The sequence below is a fragment of the Suricata suricatta genome, chromosome 1 (genome assembly GCF_006229205.1).
Source record: "Suricata suricatta isolate VVHF042 chromosome 1, meerkat_22Aug2017_6uvM2_HiC, whole genome shotgun sequence".
Taxonomy (NCBI): Eukaryota; Metazoa; Chordata; class Mammalia; order Carnivora; family Herpestidae; genus Suricata; species Suricata suricatta.
In genome coordinates, this window is record NC_043700.1 from 177,076,526 (window position 1) to 177,098,883 (window position 22,358).

The 22,358-nt window shown below is 38.3% G+C and overlaps 1 protein-coding gene across 1 annotated transcript in view; it reads right to left on the reverse strand.

The window, feature by feature from the left end:
• Positions 1-22,358, reverse strand: part of LOC115285890 (cytosolic beta-glucosidase) — a 110,865-nt gene that overhangs the window by 61,159 nt on the left and 27,348 nt on the right. Inside the window, exons 2-3 of the mRNA XM_029932588.1 lie at positions 12,810-13,037; positions 37-833 (exon numbers count right to left, since the gene is read on the reverse strand). Of these exons, the coding sequence (XP_029788448.1) occupies positions 37-833; positions 12,810-13,037 (1,025 nt within the window). The remainder of the gene's footprint in view (positions 1-36; positions 834-12,809; positions 13,038-22,358) is intronic.

Below are 22,358 nucleotides of genomic sequence, written 5' to 3' on the forward strand. Positions count from 1 at the left end.
ATTTGGGTGTACATGAAAACAAATGTTGTGCTTTACCTTGATATATTTCAGTAGTTTACGTATTCCCCATGGCACCACATAGACCCAATCCAAATTTATCCAAGATGGGTCTGGAAAAACTTGAATCTCCACATCCTGAAGAAAACTCAGCTCTTCTTTCTTGCTCTCCTGGTGCTTGACTAAACGAGCTGTATAATATTGCACAGCAAAGAAATCGCCAGTGCCCTTAATCATTCTCTTCTCTTCTTCTGTAAATTCTGGAAGCCTTGATGATATATAGCCTTGCTTTTTACTCATGAAGGCAATCTGAGACTTGACAACTTCTGGATAATCACCATCAATAAATATAGGTTTAGCAAAGAAATCCAAGCAGAAAGCAATGGCTCGTTTAGCAGCTTCCTGGTCAGACACAGAGTTGGGATCTGCTGGTTCCACCCAGCCAGCAAACAGCGCTAGGGACACCATGCCCTTCTGCTCTTTTCGGAATAAGGAATCGTAGCTATGCCAGGATCTGGCATGAGCTTTAATCAAATTATGAGCTGCCTGATAACCTCCAGTTCCGAAGCGAGGTACACCAGGAGGAAATCTACCGAGATCATATGCCAGCACGGCAAGAATGTTAGGCTCATTTATGGTGATCCACTGCTTGACTCGATCTCCAAAAGTACTGAAGCAAAACCGGGCATATTTGTCAAAGGATTCGATGATTGCCTCGGACAACCAACCGCCTTTGTCTTCTAAGGCCTGAGGCAAGTCAAAGTGGTAGAGGGTCACTATGGGTATAATCCCGTTGGTTAACAAATCATCAATGATCTTGTTGTAATAGTCTACTCCTAGGAAAGGAAAAAAGAAAAGTATGAGAAGTAAAGTTATTTTTAGAACATTGACCACAAGAAACGATCCAGAGAGGATTGGGAATAATTTCCTAAGTAACTTTTATTCAAAATAAGATTTGTTACTTCCCGCATATAATCAGGTGAATGCTGGGAAGAAACCTGGAGAATCCCAAGAAAGAATGGCTGAGCAGAGTCAGGGATGTGATGGAAGATGTGGAAGACGTGTTCTGACAGGAATACATTTGACAAGGTTGCTACCACATAACTTTGTGTTATTACCACATGTATTGAAATTATTTTATTTGTATGCTTGATTTGTCTGTTAATCCCACTAGGATACACGCCTCATAATAGCTGGGGTCTTACTTAAGCCACCTGTGGATCCCCCAAATCCTGGAACAATACCAGAAATCCAGTAGATAGATGCTCAATAAATAGTTGTTAAATGAAAGAATGGTTCTCAATGGTATTAAATATAAAGTAAAGGAATTGATCGAGATGACTGCCTCAGTGCTTCTCCAGTCGCCAGTCATCAATCTAAAACAGAGACCCACTGAGCATGAGTAAGGGCTCCCAGAACGCGGGTTACAAGGGCAGTTAGCCAGAGGCTTGGCATATCAGGAACATGGTTGGGGACTTCGCTCTAGGATTCTGACATAGTCCATGAGATACCTAGCTACCTCTGGTGCTCAGCTAATTCTCCAGTATTGCATGTGAGGGGGAGAGCTTTTAGGATTGTGGCAGAGTTCAGAAGAATGTTATTAAGTTGGAGAAGCTCTGCCTCAGAAACCAGTGCCAAGAAGATGTTGGGTCCAACCTAATAGTGACTCCTAATTGGAAGAGCCTTTCTGAGGAGAGACTGATATTAGTGCTTCATGTGATTTTATGTCTAAGATTACAGGAGAAACCTAATCTCAGAAGAGAGAAGCTGTTCTATATTCCTGGATAATAACTGTAAATTCCTATGTAGAATTGTGGTGCATTCAAAGTTTGTTCAGAAGTAGGGTCCTTTATTCTCTGTGTTTTTTTTTTAACATTGTATCCTCTGATTAAAAAATAATTTAGGCTTTTGAATTTTTTTCTCAATCATTAATTTATTCTTCCCTCAAATATACCTGTATAGTAAAGTTAATGTATGCTGGACTTACAAACATATGTAAGATAAATACTGTCCTTAATCTAAGGGAGCTTCAATTTTAGTAGGGACTACAGATAAATTCACAAACAACTATAATACAGTATTATTGGTAAAGATAAAGTACAGAACACTATTTAAGCATTTATTAAAGAGTACCCATTCCAAACTAAGGACATATGAAAATCTATTTTGAAAGTAATATAACATCATGATTTCAAAAATGACTCACAGCAACCAGCTACCTAAATTCTACCCCAATTCCTCACCTACTTCAGTGACCTTAGGCAAGTTACTTTCTCTCTGAATTATCTTTCCCTGTCTGTAAAATGTGGACGATAATAGAAACCTACTTCAATAATTTATTGCCAAGAGTTTAATGAGTTGATAAATTGAACATGGTTAGAAAGTTCTTGGCATAAGGTAAGGGGCTCAGTACAAGTTCTCTATCATTTTAATAATTATTATTATTGTTATTGTTGTCATTAGTGACATCTCAGCTGATACTCAAAAGATGAATATAAATTATTCACATAAGGCAAGGAAGAATGAGTAATCCAAGAAGAGCAAAAACGGAAACAAATATATGAAAGAGTAAGGGAGGTGTGGAAATAAACAAATATGAACAAAGAGTCTATTTATTCAGGGCTTGCTGTAGCAAGGGAACCAGCCATCATTGCTTGCATTTGACAGATACTCAAAGGCTGTCAGGGAAGAGTGAAAGCTTTATAGTGAAAGAGAGGAGGGGAAGGAGAGAGCTTCAGTTACATTCTGATTGGAGGTTGTTGGCACAGGGAGGCTGGAGGTGGGCTAACTAGAAGCATGGCATCCTAAGCAATTGGTTTGGGACACATATTTGGCTTCCTCTGGCTGGTCCTATGTAGGAAAGCAGGGGGAAGGGGAACAAGCATACATAAAAAAAAAAACAAAACATCAGAGACATTGGCAGATATTGATCGAGTTCTGAGTATCCTGGGCCAATTGCTGCAGAGGTTGTGTTTGGCTTCCTGAGTTTCCTTTGTAGATCAGTTTTATTATCATAAACGGACTAGCCAGTCTTCGTTTGTATACTGCATTTTAGCCAAGGATGGCTCTTTCTGGGAACTGTAAGTTCAGTATAATGATAATGTATAGCTGAACAGAGAAAGCATGAGAATGGTGAGAGGTAAGCAGGGTAAGCAGAAGCCAAATTATGCAAGGTCATGTGTTGTCTGTCTGTCTGTAAGAGTGGATATTTTTAACAACTCACTTGTTATGCAAACCAGAACATAATGTGAATCATGCATAACAACTCCATACTTGGAAGACCTTTATGTATGTCATTACTCACTTGGTAGACAGAAAACCCCAACCATGAGAAGATGTCCATGCCTTAAACATGCGAATAAGTTACTTTACATAGTAGAACAAATTTGCTGATGTGATTAAGGTTAAAAATCTTGACGTGGGGATATTTCTCTAGATGGTTCGGGTGGGCCCAATCTAACCACAAGAGTCCTCAGAAATGAAAGAGTAGAGCAGAGGAGTGGGTCGGAAAGACGCAACAACAGAAGAGGCCAGAGAGGTGGCAGCAGCAGAAGGACTGAACCCACTATTGCCAGCTTTGAAGGTGGAGGAAGGGAGCCCCTTGCCAAGGAATGCTTGCTTCTAGAAATGGAAAATGGCCCTCAGTTGATACCCATCAAGGAAATGAGGCCTTCAGTCCTACTACCATAAAAACCTGAAATGAGCCAAGAAACAGACTCTCCTCTAGATCTTTTGGAAAGAAATGTGACCCTATAGGCACCTTGGTTTTAGCCTGACCTGTGTCAGCCTTCTGACCTCCATAACTCTTAAGTAATAAATTTGTGCTTTTTAATTGAAATATAATTGATATGTAGTTTTATATTATTTTCAGGTATAAAATTCACTCTATTTTTAAGCAGCTAAGCTTATGATAATTTGTTGCAGCAGAAACAGAAAACTAAGACATTCTCCAAACTTAATAAAGCTTTTCTTTTCTCTCACAATGAAAGATCATTTTCCCATCCCATCTCTGGGCCTCTGCAAGTCCACAGGTCCTCATTTGTAAAATGCAATGTCCAAAGATGGTATGATGGAATTGGTCTGGAATTGGAATGTGTGAATGCATACCTAATTTTCATAACTAATTCCTTCTATTGCTATGAATATAAAAATAACATCAGTTTTCTCTCATTGCATTCATACTATATGTGCCATTTCATTTAATCATAGCCCTAAGCCCAAGAGGTGGGCTTTTGTTTTAAGTGTATTTATTCTGAGAGAGAAAGAAAGCATGAGCAAGGGAGGGGCAGAGGGAGAGGGAGAGGAGTAGAGGAGAGAGAATCCCAAGCAGGCTCCACACTAACAGTGTGGAGCCCAATGTGGAGCTTCAGCTCATAAACCATGAGATCATGACCTGAGCCAAAGTCAGACGCTAACCAACTGAGCCACCCAGGTGCGCCAAGAGGTAGGTATTTTGATCCTTATTAAGCATCTAAGGAAACTGCTTCTCTTTAGAGAGAGTGAGTACCAGACGTAAGTGATAATGTTGTCATATGGCGCAGCTGAATGTAAACCCAGTCTGCCTCACTACCAGACTGAAGCAGTTCTGTTGTGACATTCCACTTCTCACCTTTCCTGTTTCAGAACCAGAAACATGGTGACGATGTTTTACTGGTCTTAGCAATCACCTATTTTAGAGCTGATTCATAATATTAGATTCTTTTTTTTTTCATTTTTGGAGGAATCAGTGATTTATCCCTTGTAAGCATCATTAGATGTGGCACAATCATTAATGATGGCAATCAATGTAATTCAAACAACATGATGATCTTCAGTTGAACTGCAGATTTAAAAAAATTTTAAATAAGATTTTTTTCTCACTCATCAGCCTGGCAGAGCAACAAAGCATTGCATAATTAATATTTAACACCCCAGAACTGAGTACTTCTGGTTTATACACAGCATTTTTGGTTTGGTGCGGTAATGAAATTTTCCTGCGGGGCAGTGAAGTGAGGTTTGTAAGAGCAGAGCTCCAGAGTCAAACAGTTGAGCTGAAGAATCATGAACAAATCACTTGGCCTGTCTACATCCAAGTTTCCTCATCTATAAAAAGGGCATATTAGTAGTGCCATCTCACGAGTGTTTTGAGTATCAAATGAAAACAAATCATGAAAGGGTTCTTTAGCTTTATAAGAAATTTGGTTGCTGGAAAATGTGTATTTTTAAATGATCATCTGTTACTAATCAAAGGATCTTGAAACTTTGAGGAGATATTTGGACCCTATTCTGCTCCTGGATATTTAGATGTAATTTTTTATATAATGGTTTTAATGTTTATTTATTTTTGAGAGAGGAGACAGAGTGCAAGTGGGAGAGGGCAGAGAGAGAGAGAGAATGGGAAACAGAGAATCCAAAGCAAGCTCCGGGCTCTGAACTGTTAGCACAGAGCCCCACAAGGGGCTTGAATCCACAAACCAAACCGTGAGATCATGATTTGAGCCAAAGTTGGTCACTTAATGGACTGAGCCCCTCAGACTCTAAAGACATAATAGATTATTTTAAGTATTAAAACTTCCATAGCTTTCTTTCATAGTTAACTACCATTTTCTCTGATTTAATTAAGCCCATTTATTTTTATTTGATCTTTGGAAACATAAAGCAAATTTGAGTTAAATGTCTTTTGGATATAGAGCAAAGCAATCCACTTCAGATTAACTCAAATACAGAGGTAGCATGAAGGGCTGTTTAGTGTGTGCCAACAAGGGCATTACTTGACAGAAGAGAGAGCGATCAGATTCCCAATCACACAAAATTATGACTGAAATTCAAGGGAATTGAAGCTGGGAGCTGAGAAAGTCTTTGCCTCTCAGAAAAAGACTAGTCTCATCCATCCAATTTCACTCAATACATGTTTTCTTTATGCAACAAATTTGCCATGGTCTCAAAATGGCAATCCCATCTGCCAAAACTATCTTATAGTCCTGGTGCCAGCACCAACCACCTCATATTCTCAACTCAATTCCAAACATCCCTGAGAGGAGAAGATGATTGGACAAGATTCTCTTTTTCCATGAGATTATACAATATTAAGTCACAGGGAAAGAGGTCTTTCCCTTGTCCAGTCTCCTAGAGCCAGGAGTGGAGCAGGTTTATGAAGAATAAAGAAATGGGGAAATTCCCTGAGAGGAGGATGTGGCTAGGACTTGCAGAGATGATGTGTCAGCGTAGCCAATAACTGACCTGGAATCCCCCTAGTCAAACAATAAATGTCTCAATGTAGAATTAATTTTGTTCAAGTGTCTACTGTGCATCACACACGAACACTAGGTTCACTCCCTCTAGACTCACACCACCAATTAATTTCTTTGCTTGCCCTATGTTCTCTTAGCACACTCCTGTATTAGCTTCCTATTGCTGCTACAATAAATGACCGTAGACTTAGTGGCATAAACCAACACAAATTTATAATCTTACCCTTTTGGGCATCAGATACTCAAAAAGATTCTCACTTAACTAAAATCAAAATGTCAGCAGGGCTCTCAAGGAGAACCCATTTCTTTGCTTCTTCCAGCTTTCAGAGGCTACCTGCATTCCTCGGCTCATGGCCCTTCTTTTATCTTCAAAGTCAACAGTGTAACATCATCTCTCCTCTCTGACCTCTGTTTTAGTTCCTGTATTTTCTCTCTCTGATTCCGAGTCTCTTGCTCCCTCTTATAAGGTTCATGTGATTACACTGAGACCATTCAGATAATCCTGGATAATCTCCCCATCTCAAGATTTTTACAGTAATGACAGCTGTAAAGTCCTTTTTACCATGTAAGATAATATAGTTACAGTTTCTATGAATTAAAACATGAACATTTTTGGGGGCCATTATTCAGCCTAACATATTTCTCAATATGGAGTAGGAGATTAATAAATGTTTCTTTAGTTATTTACTTTACCATTCCTGCTAATTGTGCTCATATTTTAAATTAAAGTGAACAAGAAATTTGCAGAAACATTCCTTTGTTTTTATTTCCAATACCTGGGCCACCTACTAATCATCTGAAACTTCCATTTGTGGCAGAAATGAAAATGAACTTGAACAGCTGAGAACTACAGAAATATGTGATTTCTGTTGCCAGCCCAATCTCTTCTTGTTAAACCTTGAAGACTTGACATTTGAAAGAGAAAGGCTGTGTAACAATTCCACTTTGTAAACTATTCTTACAGTTTGGGAACATAGGATTTTACACGCTTCCGAATGTCCTCTAATCAAGCTTTAAAATAAGAGGTAGAACACAAAAAAACGGGAATGCCTTGTAAAGGATAGTGACAGGGTTTTCCTATTCTTCACATGCTCTTTGAGAAAATGTTTAAACAGAAGAAACAAATGATGGCCTTTCTGAGTTAAAACAGTTCCAGTTGTTTCAACAGATCACTGCACAATGGTGAGCAACTGCTTATTGAAATTCTGCCGACTGGAAGCACAAAAGTCTGTAATATTAATCAGCTATGACTTTACAAAAGCTGGGGCCAAACCTAAAAGCTCAGTGCCAGGGCACGTGATCGCCACATGAGATGTGCGTGAGTCTTCTTCCCACATTGTGCAAGTGGGCCCGGTATCTCCAGTCTCACCACTCCCTCCCTCCAGCTTTTCTGCTGCCCTGTTTCTGGACTGTTCATCTATAATGTGCACCATGGGCTTCTGTATATCTCAAGTTTATTTTAAATAACTTGATATGTTGACATAGTGGTACAGTAATCCTCTATCTGAAAATCTTGGGGGGAATGTCTTCAACTTTTTTGGATTTTTAGAAAGGAAATACAGAGCACATACCATATATTAAGTTAATGTCCGCAGTGGGTCTCGGTCAGTCTTCCTTAATATTTCTGCAGTAAACTATATAAACATTCATACCAAGTGAAATCACCTGAGATTACAAAAAAAATTCACAAGGGTTGGACATCCAAAATATATAAGGAACCCATAAAACTCAGTATCAAAAAACAACAAGATTGGGACAGCTGGGTGGTTCAGTTGCTTGAGCATCCGACCTGGATTTCGGCTCAGGTCATGATCTCACGGTTCGTGAGTCTGATCCTCACCTCCGGTTCTGCACTGACAGCACAGAACCTGCTTAGGATTCTCTGTCTCCCTCTACCTCTGCCTCTTTCTTTTTTTCTCTCTCTCAAAAATAAATAAATATTTAAAAACAATAGTCTGATTAAAAAATAGGCAGGGCACCTGAATAGATACTTTTCAAAAAAAGGCATATAAAAATAATGCTCAATGTCACCAACCATCAGGGAGATGCAAATCAAAACCATGATGAGATATCACCTCACACCTATCAAAATGGTAGTATCAAGAAATAGCAAGTGTTAGTGAGGATGTGGAGAAATGGGACCCTCATGCAGTGTTAATAGGAATGTAAATTGGTGTGGCCACTATGGAAAACAGTATGGAGGCTCCTCAGATAATTAAAAATAGAACTACCATATGATCCAGCAATTCCACTTCTAAATATTTACCTGAAGGAAACAAGAACACTAATTTGAAAAGACATATGACTCTTTGTGCTCATTGTAGCATTACTTACTACAGCCAAAATATGAAAGCAACCTAAATATCCATCAAGGGATGAATAGATAAAGACATGGGGGGGGGGTGAAAGAGAGAGATAGAATGTTACTCAGCCATAAAAGGTAATGAGATCTTGCCATTTGCAGTGACATGGATGGACCTAGAGGGTATTATGCTAAGTGAAATTATTCAAAGACAAATTCCATATGACTTCACTTATATGTGGACTCTAAAATTCAAATGAACAAACAAAACAAACCAGAATCAAACTGAGAACAAACTGATAGTTGCTAGAGGGGAAAGAGGAGGGAGAATGAGCAAAATAGGTGGAGGAGACTAAGATATATAGTCTTCCAAGAATAAAAGAAGTAAATCATGGGGCCATAGCATGCAGCATAGGGAATATGGTCAGTAATATCATAACAACTTTGTATGATTACAGATGGTAACCAGACTTATTGTGGTGACCATCTAATTTCATTATATATATACAATAGTGATGTTAAATCACTATGTCCCATACCTGAAACTAATACAATATTGTATGTCAATTATTCTTCAGTAAGAAAAATATCAATTCAGTTTAGTTTTTGTTGCCAAAATATTTTTATTTTTTTATTTTTTATTTAAAAATTTTTAATGTTTATTTATTTTTGAGAGACAGAGGCAGAGCATGAGCAGGAGAAGGGCAGAGTGAGAAGGAGACACAGAATATGAAGCAGGCTCCAGGCTCTGAGCTGTCAGCACAGAGCCTGAGGTGGGCCTCGAACTCACAAACCACGAGATCATGACTGGAGCCGAAGTTGGCTACTTAACCGACGAAGCCACCCAGGAACCCCGCCAAATTAATTCTAGAATTAAACTTGCTAAAAAGGATTCAGTATTCAGAGCTTTTTGGATTTCAAAATTTCAGATAACGGGTTATGGACCTATATTACAAGTTGGCCAGGGGAAGTGTTGTTTTGGGGGCGTGTGTGTGTGTGTGTGTGTGTGTGTGCATGTTTTCAAATTTTTCCATTATTTACCATCCAAATGGAAATTCAGTGAAAACTCCACATGCCAAGAATCGTGGACCAGAGAAGCAGAAAGAGCTCTGGTCGGTGCCTTTGCTTCCTTTCACCAATAGGGAAATTGAAATTGTAGCACAGGGAGAAGTGGTCTAGTGAGGCTACAGAAGGTTCTAGAATAGATAGTACAGGTTTGACATTAGACAGACCTAGGTTGAATTCAGCACTAACTAATTTGTCACCTTGGCAAATTTATACCAAGTCTTCTATCGCAGGTCATCATTATTCCCGTTGTTTAGAGAAGTACCTCACTTATAAGGCTATTAGGAGTATTAAATCAGCCATAGTAGGGTGCAGTGCTTGGCACATTGAGCTCTACATGCTACGTGGTCAATAAAACACAACCATTACTAGCTTTAGAGTTATTTTTATGATTATTATTGACCTAATTCAATTAAATCCAGTAAATGTTTACTGAATTCCTCTTTGTAAGACACTGGACTGTTATTGAGATGAACAAGACAGAATTATCTGGCCATTACACTTTAGGCAATTCAAGAGATTCTTGTATCTATGCTACAAGAACCTAGCAGAATCCCTGACACACAGTAGATACTTAAGACACATTTGTTTAATTGAATTCAACTCAAGGTACTTATAATCTAACTGGGAATATAATTATTCTAAGAGCGAAAAATGTGAGAAATACTCAAAGAGGTTTATGAAGTGCGATGTGAGTAGAAAAAACAAAGATATATTCTGTCTTCGAACAGGGGAGAGTCTAAAGAAGAGAAAACATCCATGCTGGCCTTACCAGGAGGGTAGATATTCAGTGGGTATGTTAAGGAAAGGCCATTCCAGATGGGAGAAAAAGTTTAAGAAAATTCCTACAGAGGTGGAAAACTGCATAGTACACTTAATAAGTAGTGGGCTACGTGCTTAGGGAAGTACATAGAACAACTGTGTGAGGGAATTGCAGCCTTCAATGCCTCAGAGGTGAGTTAAGATTAAGTCAAATGAAACCTAGACTGATATATGAAGGAGTGTGCATGATACAATGAGGCTTGGGATTCTGCAACAAGAATTAAAGGGCAGAGAAAGTGTGAAAGTAGCTAGATCCAGCATGGGTATATCAAAAAGTCCTGGATGAGAATGATAAACAGCTAAGCCAGGGCAGAGGCAGAGAAGATGGCCAGGAGAGAGAAGGTAAAGAGATATAGTGAAATGGATCATACTTAGCAACCAATTAGATGTAGGAAGCAAAATGAGAGGGATTCAGAGACTACTCTTTAGTTTTTAGACTTTAGGGGATATAATGGTGCCAGAGAAAAGATAAGGTTATAGATGATGGACGAGGAAGGCAGAAAATTTAAACTGTTTAAACTGAACAACAAATTAACATGTATGAGGCAGAAAAAAAAAACTGGTCAGCGATGTCATGAAAGTAGACATTCAACCAACAGGAGTTAGTCAGGGGAGCTAGTGTCTTTAGATTGGACAATGGGCCTGCTAGTCTTGTGATGTTGCTATCTAGAGGAGACGTGAGTTGCAGCTACATTTCACAATGCATAGATTACCCCACCTTACATAAAATCAACATTTGCAAATACGTATGTCCACCTAGCAACTGTTATCACAGGTTGTTCTTACTACGTGGGCAATCAGACAACTTACCCAAAAGAATCTCTGGGGATCAGTGAAGGCACTGCAGGCTGGAAGCAGGATGAGGCGAGCAGGTGCCTTCCTTCAGGTTTCTGCAAGTGTCCATTTTGCACTTGTAAGACCCTGAGAGTCAACCTTTCCTTGAATTTTGTGCCTCAGGCACATCACTTGCCTCACCCAGTCCCAACCCTAGCAGTAGTGTGAAATATTTCCCAGGACAAAGTCGCAATAAAGATTCTTTATTAAGAAGCCTGTATGTTATAATACAGAGGTCACAAAACTTGTCTTGTAAAGTACCAGCTAGTAAATATTTCAGGCTTTGCAGGCCATATGGTCTCTGCCCCAACTCCTCAATTCTACCATTGTAGTGGGAAAGCAACCCCAGACTATATGTAATGAATGGGCATGACTGTGCTGCAATAAAACTTTATTTACAAAAATAGGAGTCAGGCCAAATTTGGCCCTCAGGTTATAATCTGCCAACACTGTTGTGTGGAAGTAGCTAGCTAGACCTTAGGTTTAAATTCCAGATCCACCATTTACAAAATATCTGGATTTGGACATGCACCACTGTAAAAATGTGATTAATTATATCTTCTCATTGACTGTGGGGATTTGAGAAAACATATGTTAAATGCCTCATAAATGACAGGCATTCAAATAGGGCAGTGGTCTTTTTTTTTTTTTTTGGTAAAGTTTTTATTAATTTATTTTGAGAGAGAGAGAGAGAGAAAGCATGAGTCAGGGAGGGTCAGGGAGGGTAGGAGAGAACCCCAAGCAGGCTCTGTGCTGTCAGCACAGAACCCATCGTGGGGCTCAAATTCACAGTGATATGATCTGAGCCAAAATCAAGAGTCAGACCCTTAACGGACTAAGCCACCAAGGTGTCCCAGGACAGTAGTCTTTTTAATTACAAATCTCAGTAAGAATAATCGCCAGCACTCTTTGATTTTATGACATACAAGCTACTATGTAAATAATGCACTTTACAGAGATTATTTCATTTAAACTTCCCACAACTCTTGGAAGTAGGAGCTATTATAGTATTCCTTTCCACTTGTGGAGAAACTGAGGCATGACAAAATGCCCAAGAGATGCTTACATAGATAGCAAGCAATATAGCTGGCACTTAATCCCAAATTAAGTGAACTTCACATGCCTTGGTGCTAATCTCGGCGCTAGTTAATTAGCTCCACTAATTCAGCTCCAATTGAAATGCTCCAAATCTCCTCAAGTTCTGCGGGGCATTTCATCACTCATCACAGCCTAACACAACTGAAAACAGTTTAATACATAACTTTTGGAAATTCACCTTCAGGTAAACACCGCATATCTTACATGAGTGAAACACTCCTTCCCACCCGCTTCCTGCCCATCTATTTTGTCCCTCCCAACAAATATCTCCAGGTGAGGGAAAACACAGTATTATTAAGAAAGCTAATGCAAACCCATTTCAAAAAATTTATCCCATAATCACGCTAAAAACTTGCAATTTCAAAGCTACACTGCAGAACAGCACACTGGATTAATTATGCCAGACTGCAGCAATAACCTTGAATTAAAGCTGCAACCTTCTATTTTTAAGAAACACTTGCCTTTCTGGTTGATGAAACCTGTCGTCCCATCAGGTAACAGACGTGACCAGGAAAGAGAGAAGCGGTAATGAGTCAATCCAAGCTGTTTGATACATTTCAAATCTTCCTCCCACAGAGTGTAGCTGCCACAAGCTACATTGCCAGTCTGGTTCTGGAAAACTCTCTCTCCTCCCTGATGGGTGAATGTGTCCCAGACACTAGGGCCTTTTCCATCTGCATCCCAGCCTCCTGAGAAAAAGAAGAAAATGAAACGGTTACACTCTTGACATCAAGAGGCATATGTGGAATGTAAATATTTGCCGCTAAAAGAACATCCCTCATTAACTCAATGTACCATATTTATAACTTTAAAATATGCCTTTAAAATAACATGCATGAGCGAGTTATGTGTTTAGCTGTCCTTGATCCCTGAAGCTGACTGGTAGCAAATGAAAAATGATTGCATAGTGCTGCTGCATCGCAGGCTTTCATGGTTCAATTTCTGAAGATTTCCCAGCTGGTAAACAGAGGCAGGCCCCAGCTTATGAATGTCTGAGTTGAAATTCTCTCCTCCTGGCCGTGACTGACACGTCTTGTCCTTGCTGTGCCTGATGGAGTCTCAGGACCTTTCTTTGCCCCTCTACACTTGAACCCTATTTTCTGTTAGCTAACACTGGAGGCTGCAATGGTCCAGTCAATTTTCATGAGGAGGGCACTAATTTCCGCCACTGTTGACATATTAATGTCCTACATTCATTCATTCATACCTCCATTAATTCCACAAATGTTATGTGTCAGGCTGTATGCTGAGCGCAGGAGACACCAGGGTGAACTCAGCTGTGCTTCCTGTCCTTGGAGAAGTTAGTTATGGGCAACTGCACAACAGCTGAGCTAAAAGCCTTGCCAGAAAACCAAGGAGGGGCCTTTATCCAGATGTGGGCCAGTGTCGGGGGTCTCTGAGAGAAATGACTTTTAGACAGACACCTAAAGGAAAAGTTGGGTCATCAAGGTGAATTGCTGGGAAGTGGGGGTGGGGACAAAATAGAAAAACAGGAAGCTAGGATGCAAAAAGCCCACAGGAAAGAGAGAGTGGTGCACATTAGAAGAACAGAAAGTAAAAATTACATTAGATTTGGAATATCTGTACACTTGGAAATCTCGTTTAAAATGGCAGTTAGAATCCATTTTATAGCATAAAGGAGTAATTTTAAAAATCTCATGACTCCGTAATTCCACTTGTAGGTGCATTCGCTGGAGAAATGCTCATGTATTTTCACAAAGAGATGATATGAAATCACTGAGGCAGAGATGTCTGTAATAACAAAATCCTGGAAACAACTTACATCCTACCAACAGTAGAACAGATAATTAATTTGAGGTATAATCATACAGAGGAAACACTAATCAGCGGTTAAAGGAAATGAATCAGAGCATCAGTAACCCTCTGCTACAGTCTGAATGTTTGTATCCCTTAAAATTTATGTTGAAATAAATCCTAATGGCCAATGTGATGGTATTAGGACGTGGGGTCTTTGGGAGGTGCTTAAGTCAGATGGCTGGAACCCTCATGAATGAGTTAGTGCCCTTATGCAAGCCCCCCCGCCCCGAGTGTTCCCTAGTCCTCTGTGCCACGTGACAATACAGAGATCTGTGATGCAGAAGAGGGCCCTCACCCAGCTGCTCTCGCCTCAGACTGGCAGTCTCCAGAATTGTGAGAAATAACCCTTCCAGTTTATGGTGTTTTGTTACTAGACTCCAAACGGACTCAGCCTCAAAACTACGTAGTAATACAAACAAAAAACTTGAGATTCACAAGAAAGTATACAGGGATAAATAGAGGGAATTTAGATTTTTAGGGCATAAGACTATTCCACACGATACTGTGATGGGTATACTTATCAAAACCCATAAACTATTAACTTTATTTAATGATAATATATCGATCTTCATTCATCAGTTGCAATAATTCTTCCACAGTAATGCAAGATGTTACTAGTAAGGCAACTAAGGGAATGGGTATTTGTGGAATCTCTCAGGACTTGCTGCTCAATTTTTCTGTAAATCTAAGATTACTGTCAAATATAAGTCTACTGATTTTTTCAAAAAAGAATATGTATAATACAAACAAAGAACATGCATTTATTATGTTTTTGTATATTTTTATTACATATTTTAAATATGTAAAACAATCCGTGTATTTTCTGAACACACACATATGAGGTAAACAGATACCACGCCTGGGAATGATCGATTCAGGCTAGTGCTTACCTTTGGGGAGAAAAAGGGAGTAATGGAACCAGGGAGGAATTTGACTGCAACTCTTATGTTTCCTTCCTTAAACTCGGTGAGAGGTATACGAGGAGCTATTTATTACATTTTTCACAATGCTTTTTTATTTTATTTTAATGTTTATTCATTTGGTATTTTGCAAGAGAGTGTGCCATGCCTGTGTGCGCCCATTGAGAGCGGGTAAGGAGCAGGGAGAGAGAGAATCTCAAGCAGGCTCCATGCTTACACATGCAGCATGCAGGGCTCAGTCTCACGAATTATGAGACCATGACCTAAGCCAAAGTCAAGAGTATGACTGAGCCACCCAGGCACCCCTCATAATAATCTTTATATAAGAAAGGAGGTCACAGACGAGTAGAGTAGACAAAAGCAATTATAGGAAAGTCTTTCTGGTCTCACTTAGCATATACTTACTAATATTTTGCATACAATTCAAACAGGATTAGATACTAGTTTTTGAATCTACACAAGAACAGCATAGCTATAAGGTATGGGAGGGGACCATAGAGACAGGAGAGGCTAGTAAAAGGAGGAGCTCTAACAAAAGCAAAAATGACAGTTGAAATCAAGGTAGGATACTAAGTATCCATACAAAGAAATCACAAATATTAAAAATTACTATACTCTGGAGTCATAATATAGAGGCAAAAAATTATATGCATTCCAATGGCTCTCAATTTATGTCTCTATATGAGGTTTAGAGGACTGGGGGGAAAATACTGATATTCGATCTTAGAATGAAACAGGTATGAATACTAAAATACAATTTAGTCAAGAACGGTGCTCATAGTTTTGAATAAGTGATTTTACAGATGAGAAAGCTTAATCTCAGAGTTGAAGTAACAGTGTTCTAGTAAATATTAACAACCAGCTCAGTTGGTAGAGCATGTGACTCTTGATCTTGGGGTTGTAAGTTCAAGCCTCACATTGGGGAGAGAGTTTACTTTAAAAATAAAAATAGAAATATAGTATGTATACATATGTTAATTAGAAATTAGAAATCCGTGTAATATACAATTTCCGAATAATATGCAGTGCTCTTTACTATCAATTCCATGTGGTTAACCAATTCTCACAGAACACTCTTTTAGATTTTTGCCAAATTCTTATATTGGTAGCCAACCTGCAGTTGCAACCTAACAAATGTGTATAGCTCTCATGTGAACATTAGCTGATATTTTTGCTTAAATTAACAGGCAAGATAAAAGGAAAACAACAATGATGTACCAGAATTTCACTTGTTCATCAGTGACGCGAGCTACGTCTTCACTGAATTGGGTAATAGTTTTCAAACACTGGAAGAACATTCCCTCAAATGTCTGTCCTACTTACAATGTAACACTACAGATGTGACGCACTTTTCATTTTACTCTGAATTATTAAGATTGCCTCTAGCACTTTCTTAGGTCTTGACAATTAACAAAACAATACATCAAATACTGACTGGCAGCACTTGGCCAATTCCCACAGTGTAAATATTTCTACCACGGTTAAGTTCAAGCAACCAATGGGATAGCGCTGAAGGCGGGGTAGGGAAAAGATGAACAGTAGCACTGTGTTATATTGTGTTTCTTCTATCTGTATAGATACCTTCCCCTCCCATACCTTATAGCTATGCTGTTCTTGTGTAGATTCAAAATAACACAATAATAAGTGACATAACCTTGGGTTATTTATAGGGACATAGGGAATAATAACATTTAGTACACTTCTATAATTTAAGTTTTAATCATGAATAGTTTAAGAATCAGCTCACAAAATTGCTGAAAGCTGAACAGCAGGTACTGGTGAACCAGTACAAGTGGCTTCCCCAGTCACTTATCAGTGACTTGTCTAAGACCACACTGTTAGTAAGTAGCAAAGCCAAGTTGTATTTCCAGATCTGCCTAATATTGAGGTCTAAGTCATTCCAATGAACTATACTACTTTTAGTAATAATGACTCTGATCAATGAAGGAAGAGTCGACTGAAGTGCATGCTAGTCAATTTATAAAGCCTAAGAAGTGCATAAAATGATTTATTATACCTTTTGAAAAGCACTCCATTGAAAGTGCCTAAAACAAATTTTGGCAATTTTGAAAGGTAAATATCAGATAGTAGGAAAATGTGGAGCAGCTCATTCTACATGCATACCAGCTAAACAGGCATATCTAGGCAATACTGTTTCCATGAGAAACTAAAATTTGAATTTAAATTAACCATTATAATTGATATTTTGATTTAAAAATATAGTGGCTGGGACTCATTAGTACTTTAATATAAATTTTGCTGAATTAGTGATATCAATAACTCAATTATTCATTAGAGATTTTCTCTAGATGCAATTATGTTCATATTCTAAAGCATGACTGTCCTTTATGAGGAATAAGACTACGATTTCCAGGTGGACTACATACCCTGAGCCATCCTTCAAACAAGCATTAAGTACATTCACACCATTATGGGAACATCACCACATCCATCTCGAGAACTCTTTCCATCTTGTAAACTCTATAACAATTTAGCAGTAACTCCCTGCTTTTTATGGTATTGGAATCACGCATGGCTGAAAAGCAGGGAAATAGAAGGTGAGAAAGGGGACAAATGTGTAAATCCTCACGTTTCACACTGAGAATTCAATAGATTATGCCTACAACAGGACTAAAGTCAAGAACGAGTAATATAAGAATGTTTAAATATAGTGGTCGGGGTGTCTGGGTGGGTCAGTTGGTTGAGCGTCTGACTTCAGCTCAGGTGATGATCTCATGGCTTGTGAGTTCCAGCCCTACACCCGGCTCACTGCTGTCAGCACAGAGCCTGCTTTGGATCCTCTGTCCCCCTCTCTTTCTGCTCCTCCCCAACTCATGCTCTCTCTCAAAAATAAACATTTATAAATAAATAAATAGTAGTCAATTTCAAAAGATTACCTGAATGAGTTAAAGGGGCTTCCCCTAGAGACAGCAACATGGAAAGGGACCAGGGATTGATGGTCTCAGTCTTATTTTGACTCTAAACTATTTTATTATATTAACTTTAATTCACATGTAAATGAATGTAAGAAATAGTGTTAAATGAAACATCAGAATAGAGAGAATGATAAATGAAGACATTTAAATACATGGATAATCTAAACACACTCTTAACGTGTAAGCAAACATAACAAAATTTGTATTTTGTGAGAATTAAAAAGAATGACTGGATAGAACTAAAATACTGGACCAAAAACAACATATAAGCATAAAAGTGAGATATCCAAGTGAAAGTGTTCTCAGGTCCTTAGCTCGTTTAGAAGGGGACTATACATATTTATTAACATTTTACTTTTGTTATATTTTGCATTGAAGTTTAAATTTCTATAGCTTAAAGAAAAAACTGGAATTTGCCTTTTTTTTAAACATTTATTTACTTTTGAGACAGAGAGACAGAGCATGAGTGGGGGAGGGGCAGGAAGAGAAGGAGACACAGTTTCCAAAGCAGGTTCCAGGCTCTGAGCTGTCAGCAGGGCTTGAACTCATGACCTGTGAGATCCTGACCTGAGCTGAAGTTGGCCTCTTAACCAACTGAGCCACCCAGGTTCCCCGAATTTACACCTTTAAAGAAGAGTCCAACATACCCATAGCAAAAGTGCTAAACCAGGCTCAATCCTATTCATTTTATATATATTAACTCTTCACAAAATATTATGAAGTAATGACCATTATCATCCCCATTTTCAGATAAGAAAACTGAGAAATGAAGAGGGCGAGCAACCTGCTCAGGTTAGCATATACTAAAGCTGCAATTCTAACTCAGACAGTCGAATTCCAGAGCCCACATTCTTAAATGTTAGGCTAGATGGTAAAACTAAATAAATAAACTAAATCAGAAAAAAAAAATAAACATAGACATGGTAAGAAACATAAAAGCACAAAGCATAAAATAAGATGATATGACAAGATACAAATGATCACTTATAACAATGTAAGTCAATGCTCTAAATTCCTCAGATAAAAGACAAAAAATTATTAGATCAGAATAGTTTTTATAAGTCTATTTATTTATTTTGAAGAGAGAAAGAGAGAGAGCGCAAGCAGGGGAGGGGCAGAGAGAGAAAGGGAGAGAATACCAAGCAGGTTCTGCACTATCCACACAGAGTCCATGTGGGGCTCCATCCCACAAACCACAAGATCATGACCTGAGTCAAAATCAAGAGTTGAACACTCAACCTAGCCACCCAGGCCCCCCCTACCAGATCAAATTTATTAAAAATATGCAGTAATATACTGTTCACCAATATACCTAAGACATAAAAATATAGAAAACTTGGAAGTCAAAATATGAAAAAGACATTCCTTCTCCTTTCGAAAAGCAAAGGGCTTGAAAAGGGGAAAAAAAGCATTACAGGAGACAACCTGGATCACTGCAGAGCGGCAGAGCTGTTTTAAACACGTGTGCACCCAGGAATCTGGTTCTCAAGTATGTGAAGCAAAAAATAAGAAAGTGAAAAGCAAAACTGACAAATCTGCCTCCAAGATGGGAGATTTTGATTAATCTAAGTTCTATCAAACATTTAAAAAGCAAAACAAACTGGGGTGCCTGGGTGGCTCAGTCCATGTAGCACTGACTGCAGTTCGTGATTTTGAGCCCCACATCCGGCTCTCTGCTGATAGCTCAGAGTCCAGAGTCTGCTTTGGATTATGTGTCTCTCTCTTTCTCTCTCTCTCTGCCCCTTCCCTGCTTGTGCTCTGTCTCTCTCTGTCTCCCCCAAAAAATGAATAAACATTAAAAAAAGGTTTTAGAGCAAAACAAACCAACAACAACAACAAAAAAAACTCTACTCTTAGAGAAATTATTCCAAAACCAAGAAAAGATTCCTCAATCCATTTTATGTAGTTAGAATAATCTTGATACCAAAAACTTTCTCAGCAACTGAAAAAGGAAAGTATAAGGATGGCAGACATGAACAATCCTGGTCTAATGGTATATATGACATGCTTAATGATTAATGCTATAACTAAAGAAAATATCTCCTTTTCAAGAAGATAAAATGTTATAAAAGTTGAGCACAAATTAGTCCACAAAGTCTCTATAAATTTCAAAAGTTTGGAGAAACACAGATGATAATTTCTCACCAATTATGTTAGAATTCAAACACTAGAGAATACTAGAAACCCCCCAAAAGTTTGGAAATATAAAAATGCACTTCTAAAGAAAGCATACTGGCAGTCATCAGAAAATGTCAGAAACTACATAACAAAAAATTGAATATGAAAACATTATGCTATCTACTTTTAGTGGCATTTAGAGAAAAAGCCTTAATTCATGGATTAGAAAAGAAGCAAGCCTCAGAATTAATGTTCTAAGTACCTCCCTTAAAAGTATAAGGAAGAGGGAAAAGGGAGGAAGAGAAAGAAGAAGAGGAGAACAGAGACAAATAAATGGGAGAAAAAAATAAGGTAATATCAGAAATAATAAAATATAAAACAAATCGGGATAAAGAGGATTAACAGAGGCAAAAAGTGGTTTTTAGGAAAGTCTAATAAAGTAGAAAAAACTCTGAAAAATCATTTAAAGATTTGTTTACTGTTTTTTTATTTATTTTTGAGAGACAGAGAGAGAGTGCTAGCAGGGGAGGGTCAGAAAGAGAGGGAGACACAGAATCCAAAACAGGCTCCAGGCTCTGAGCTCTCAGCATAGAGCCCAACGCGGGGCTCGAACCCACGAACCGTGAGATCATGACCTGAACTGAAGTCGGATGCTTAACTGACTGAGCCACCCAGGCAGCCCCTGCAAAATCATTTTTAATGACAGAAGATAAAGGTAAATATTAGTTACACAAAGGAGAGCACAGATAGCTACAAACACTGCAGAGATCATAGTGATGAAAATAGTATATTATTTTTAAAACTTTATAAAAAGATACTTGAAAAGTTAAATGAAAATGACAAGTTTTAGGAAACTATACTTAACAAAATTGGTTCAAGGAAAAGTAAAAAGGCTGAAAGAGCTTTTAACTATTTCAAAATTAAATTAGTAGCTAAAATGTTCCACAAAGAAAATGCCATGTCAATTGGTTTTATAACTGAGTTCTACTAAACATTTCAGACAAACAAAAGGGTGCCTGGGTGGTTGAGAAGGTTAAGCATCTCTTGGTTTCAGCTTAGGTCATGATCTCAGGGTCTGTGGGTTTGAGTCCTGCATTGGATTCCATGCTGACAGCATGGAACCGGGTTGGGATTCTCTCTCCCTCTCTCTGCCCCTTCCCCACTCACCTTCATCTCTCAAGACAAATAAGTAGACTTTTTAAAAAATCCAGTGTTGCATAAATTATTCCAAGACAATTTTTAAAAAATTATTTCTCAACTTATGTGGCTAGAATGTCTTGATCCCAATCAGAAAGTAACACTACATAAAAGGAAAAATTAGAAGCCAATCTTACTCACAAACATAGTTGCAAATGTAGGTAGAGGCACAGAAGAATTAAAAAAAAAAATATATATATATATATATATATACAGGGCCTCTGGGTGGCTCAGTCGGTTAAGCATCTGACTCTTGATTTCAGCTCAGGTCATGATCTCACAGTTTGTGGGTTCAAGCCCCAGGTGAGGCTCACACTAACAGGGCAGAGCCTACTTGCGATACTCTCTCCCACGCTCTCTGTCCCGTCCCCATTCTCTCTCAAAAGAAAAAAATAAACTTTACAATATATATATACTGAATTTCACAATATAAAAACCACAATGACTGAGATGGAAGATACACCAGAGGGGAGTAAAAGCAGATGAAACACTGCAGAAGAAAAGATTAGTGTGCTTGAAGACACAGCAATGGACACTCTCTAAAATGAAACATGAGCGGGGGGAAAACAAGACTCAAAAATGTAAACAAAGGATCACCGATCCTAGGAAAACATTTAACTTAATATACATGTAACCAGAATCCCTAACGGAGAAAAAAAAGAAAAGGGAAAAAAATTTTTTTTGAAGAAATGTGACTGATTTTTTTAAATTCAACAAAATCTATAAACCTACAGATCCCAGATCAGTGAACCCCAAGTGCAAGACAAACGAAGAAAACTATGCCAAAGCATAATCAAGTTGCTCAAATCCAGTCTGAAGAGAAAAATCTTAAAAGCTACGAGAGGAAAAAAGATGTATAATGTCTAGAGGAACAAATATAAAAAGACAGCAGTTTGTTGTTACAAGCCATACAAGCAGGACAATGGAGTGACAGCTTTAAAATAATGAAAGGGGTGAAAATTTTTAACTAGAATTTAATCCAGGAAATGTGTGTTCCGAAAATGAAGGCTAAATACTTTTC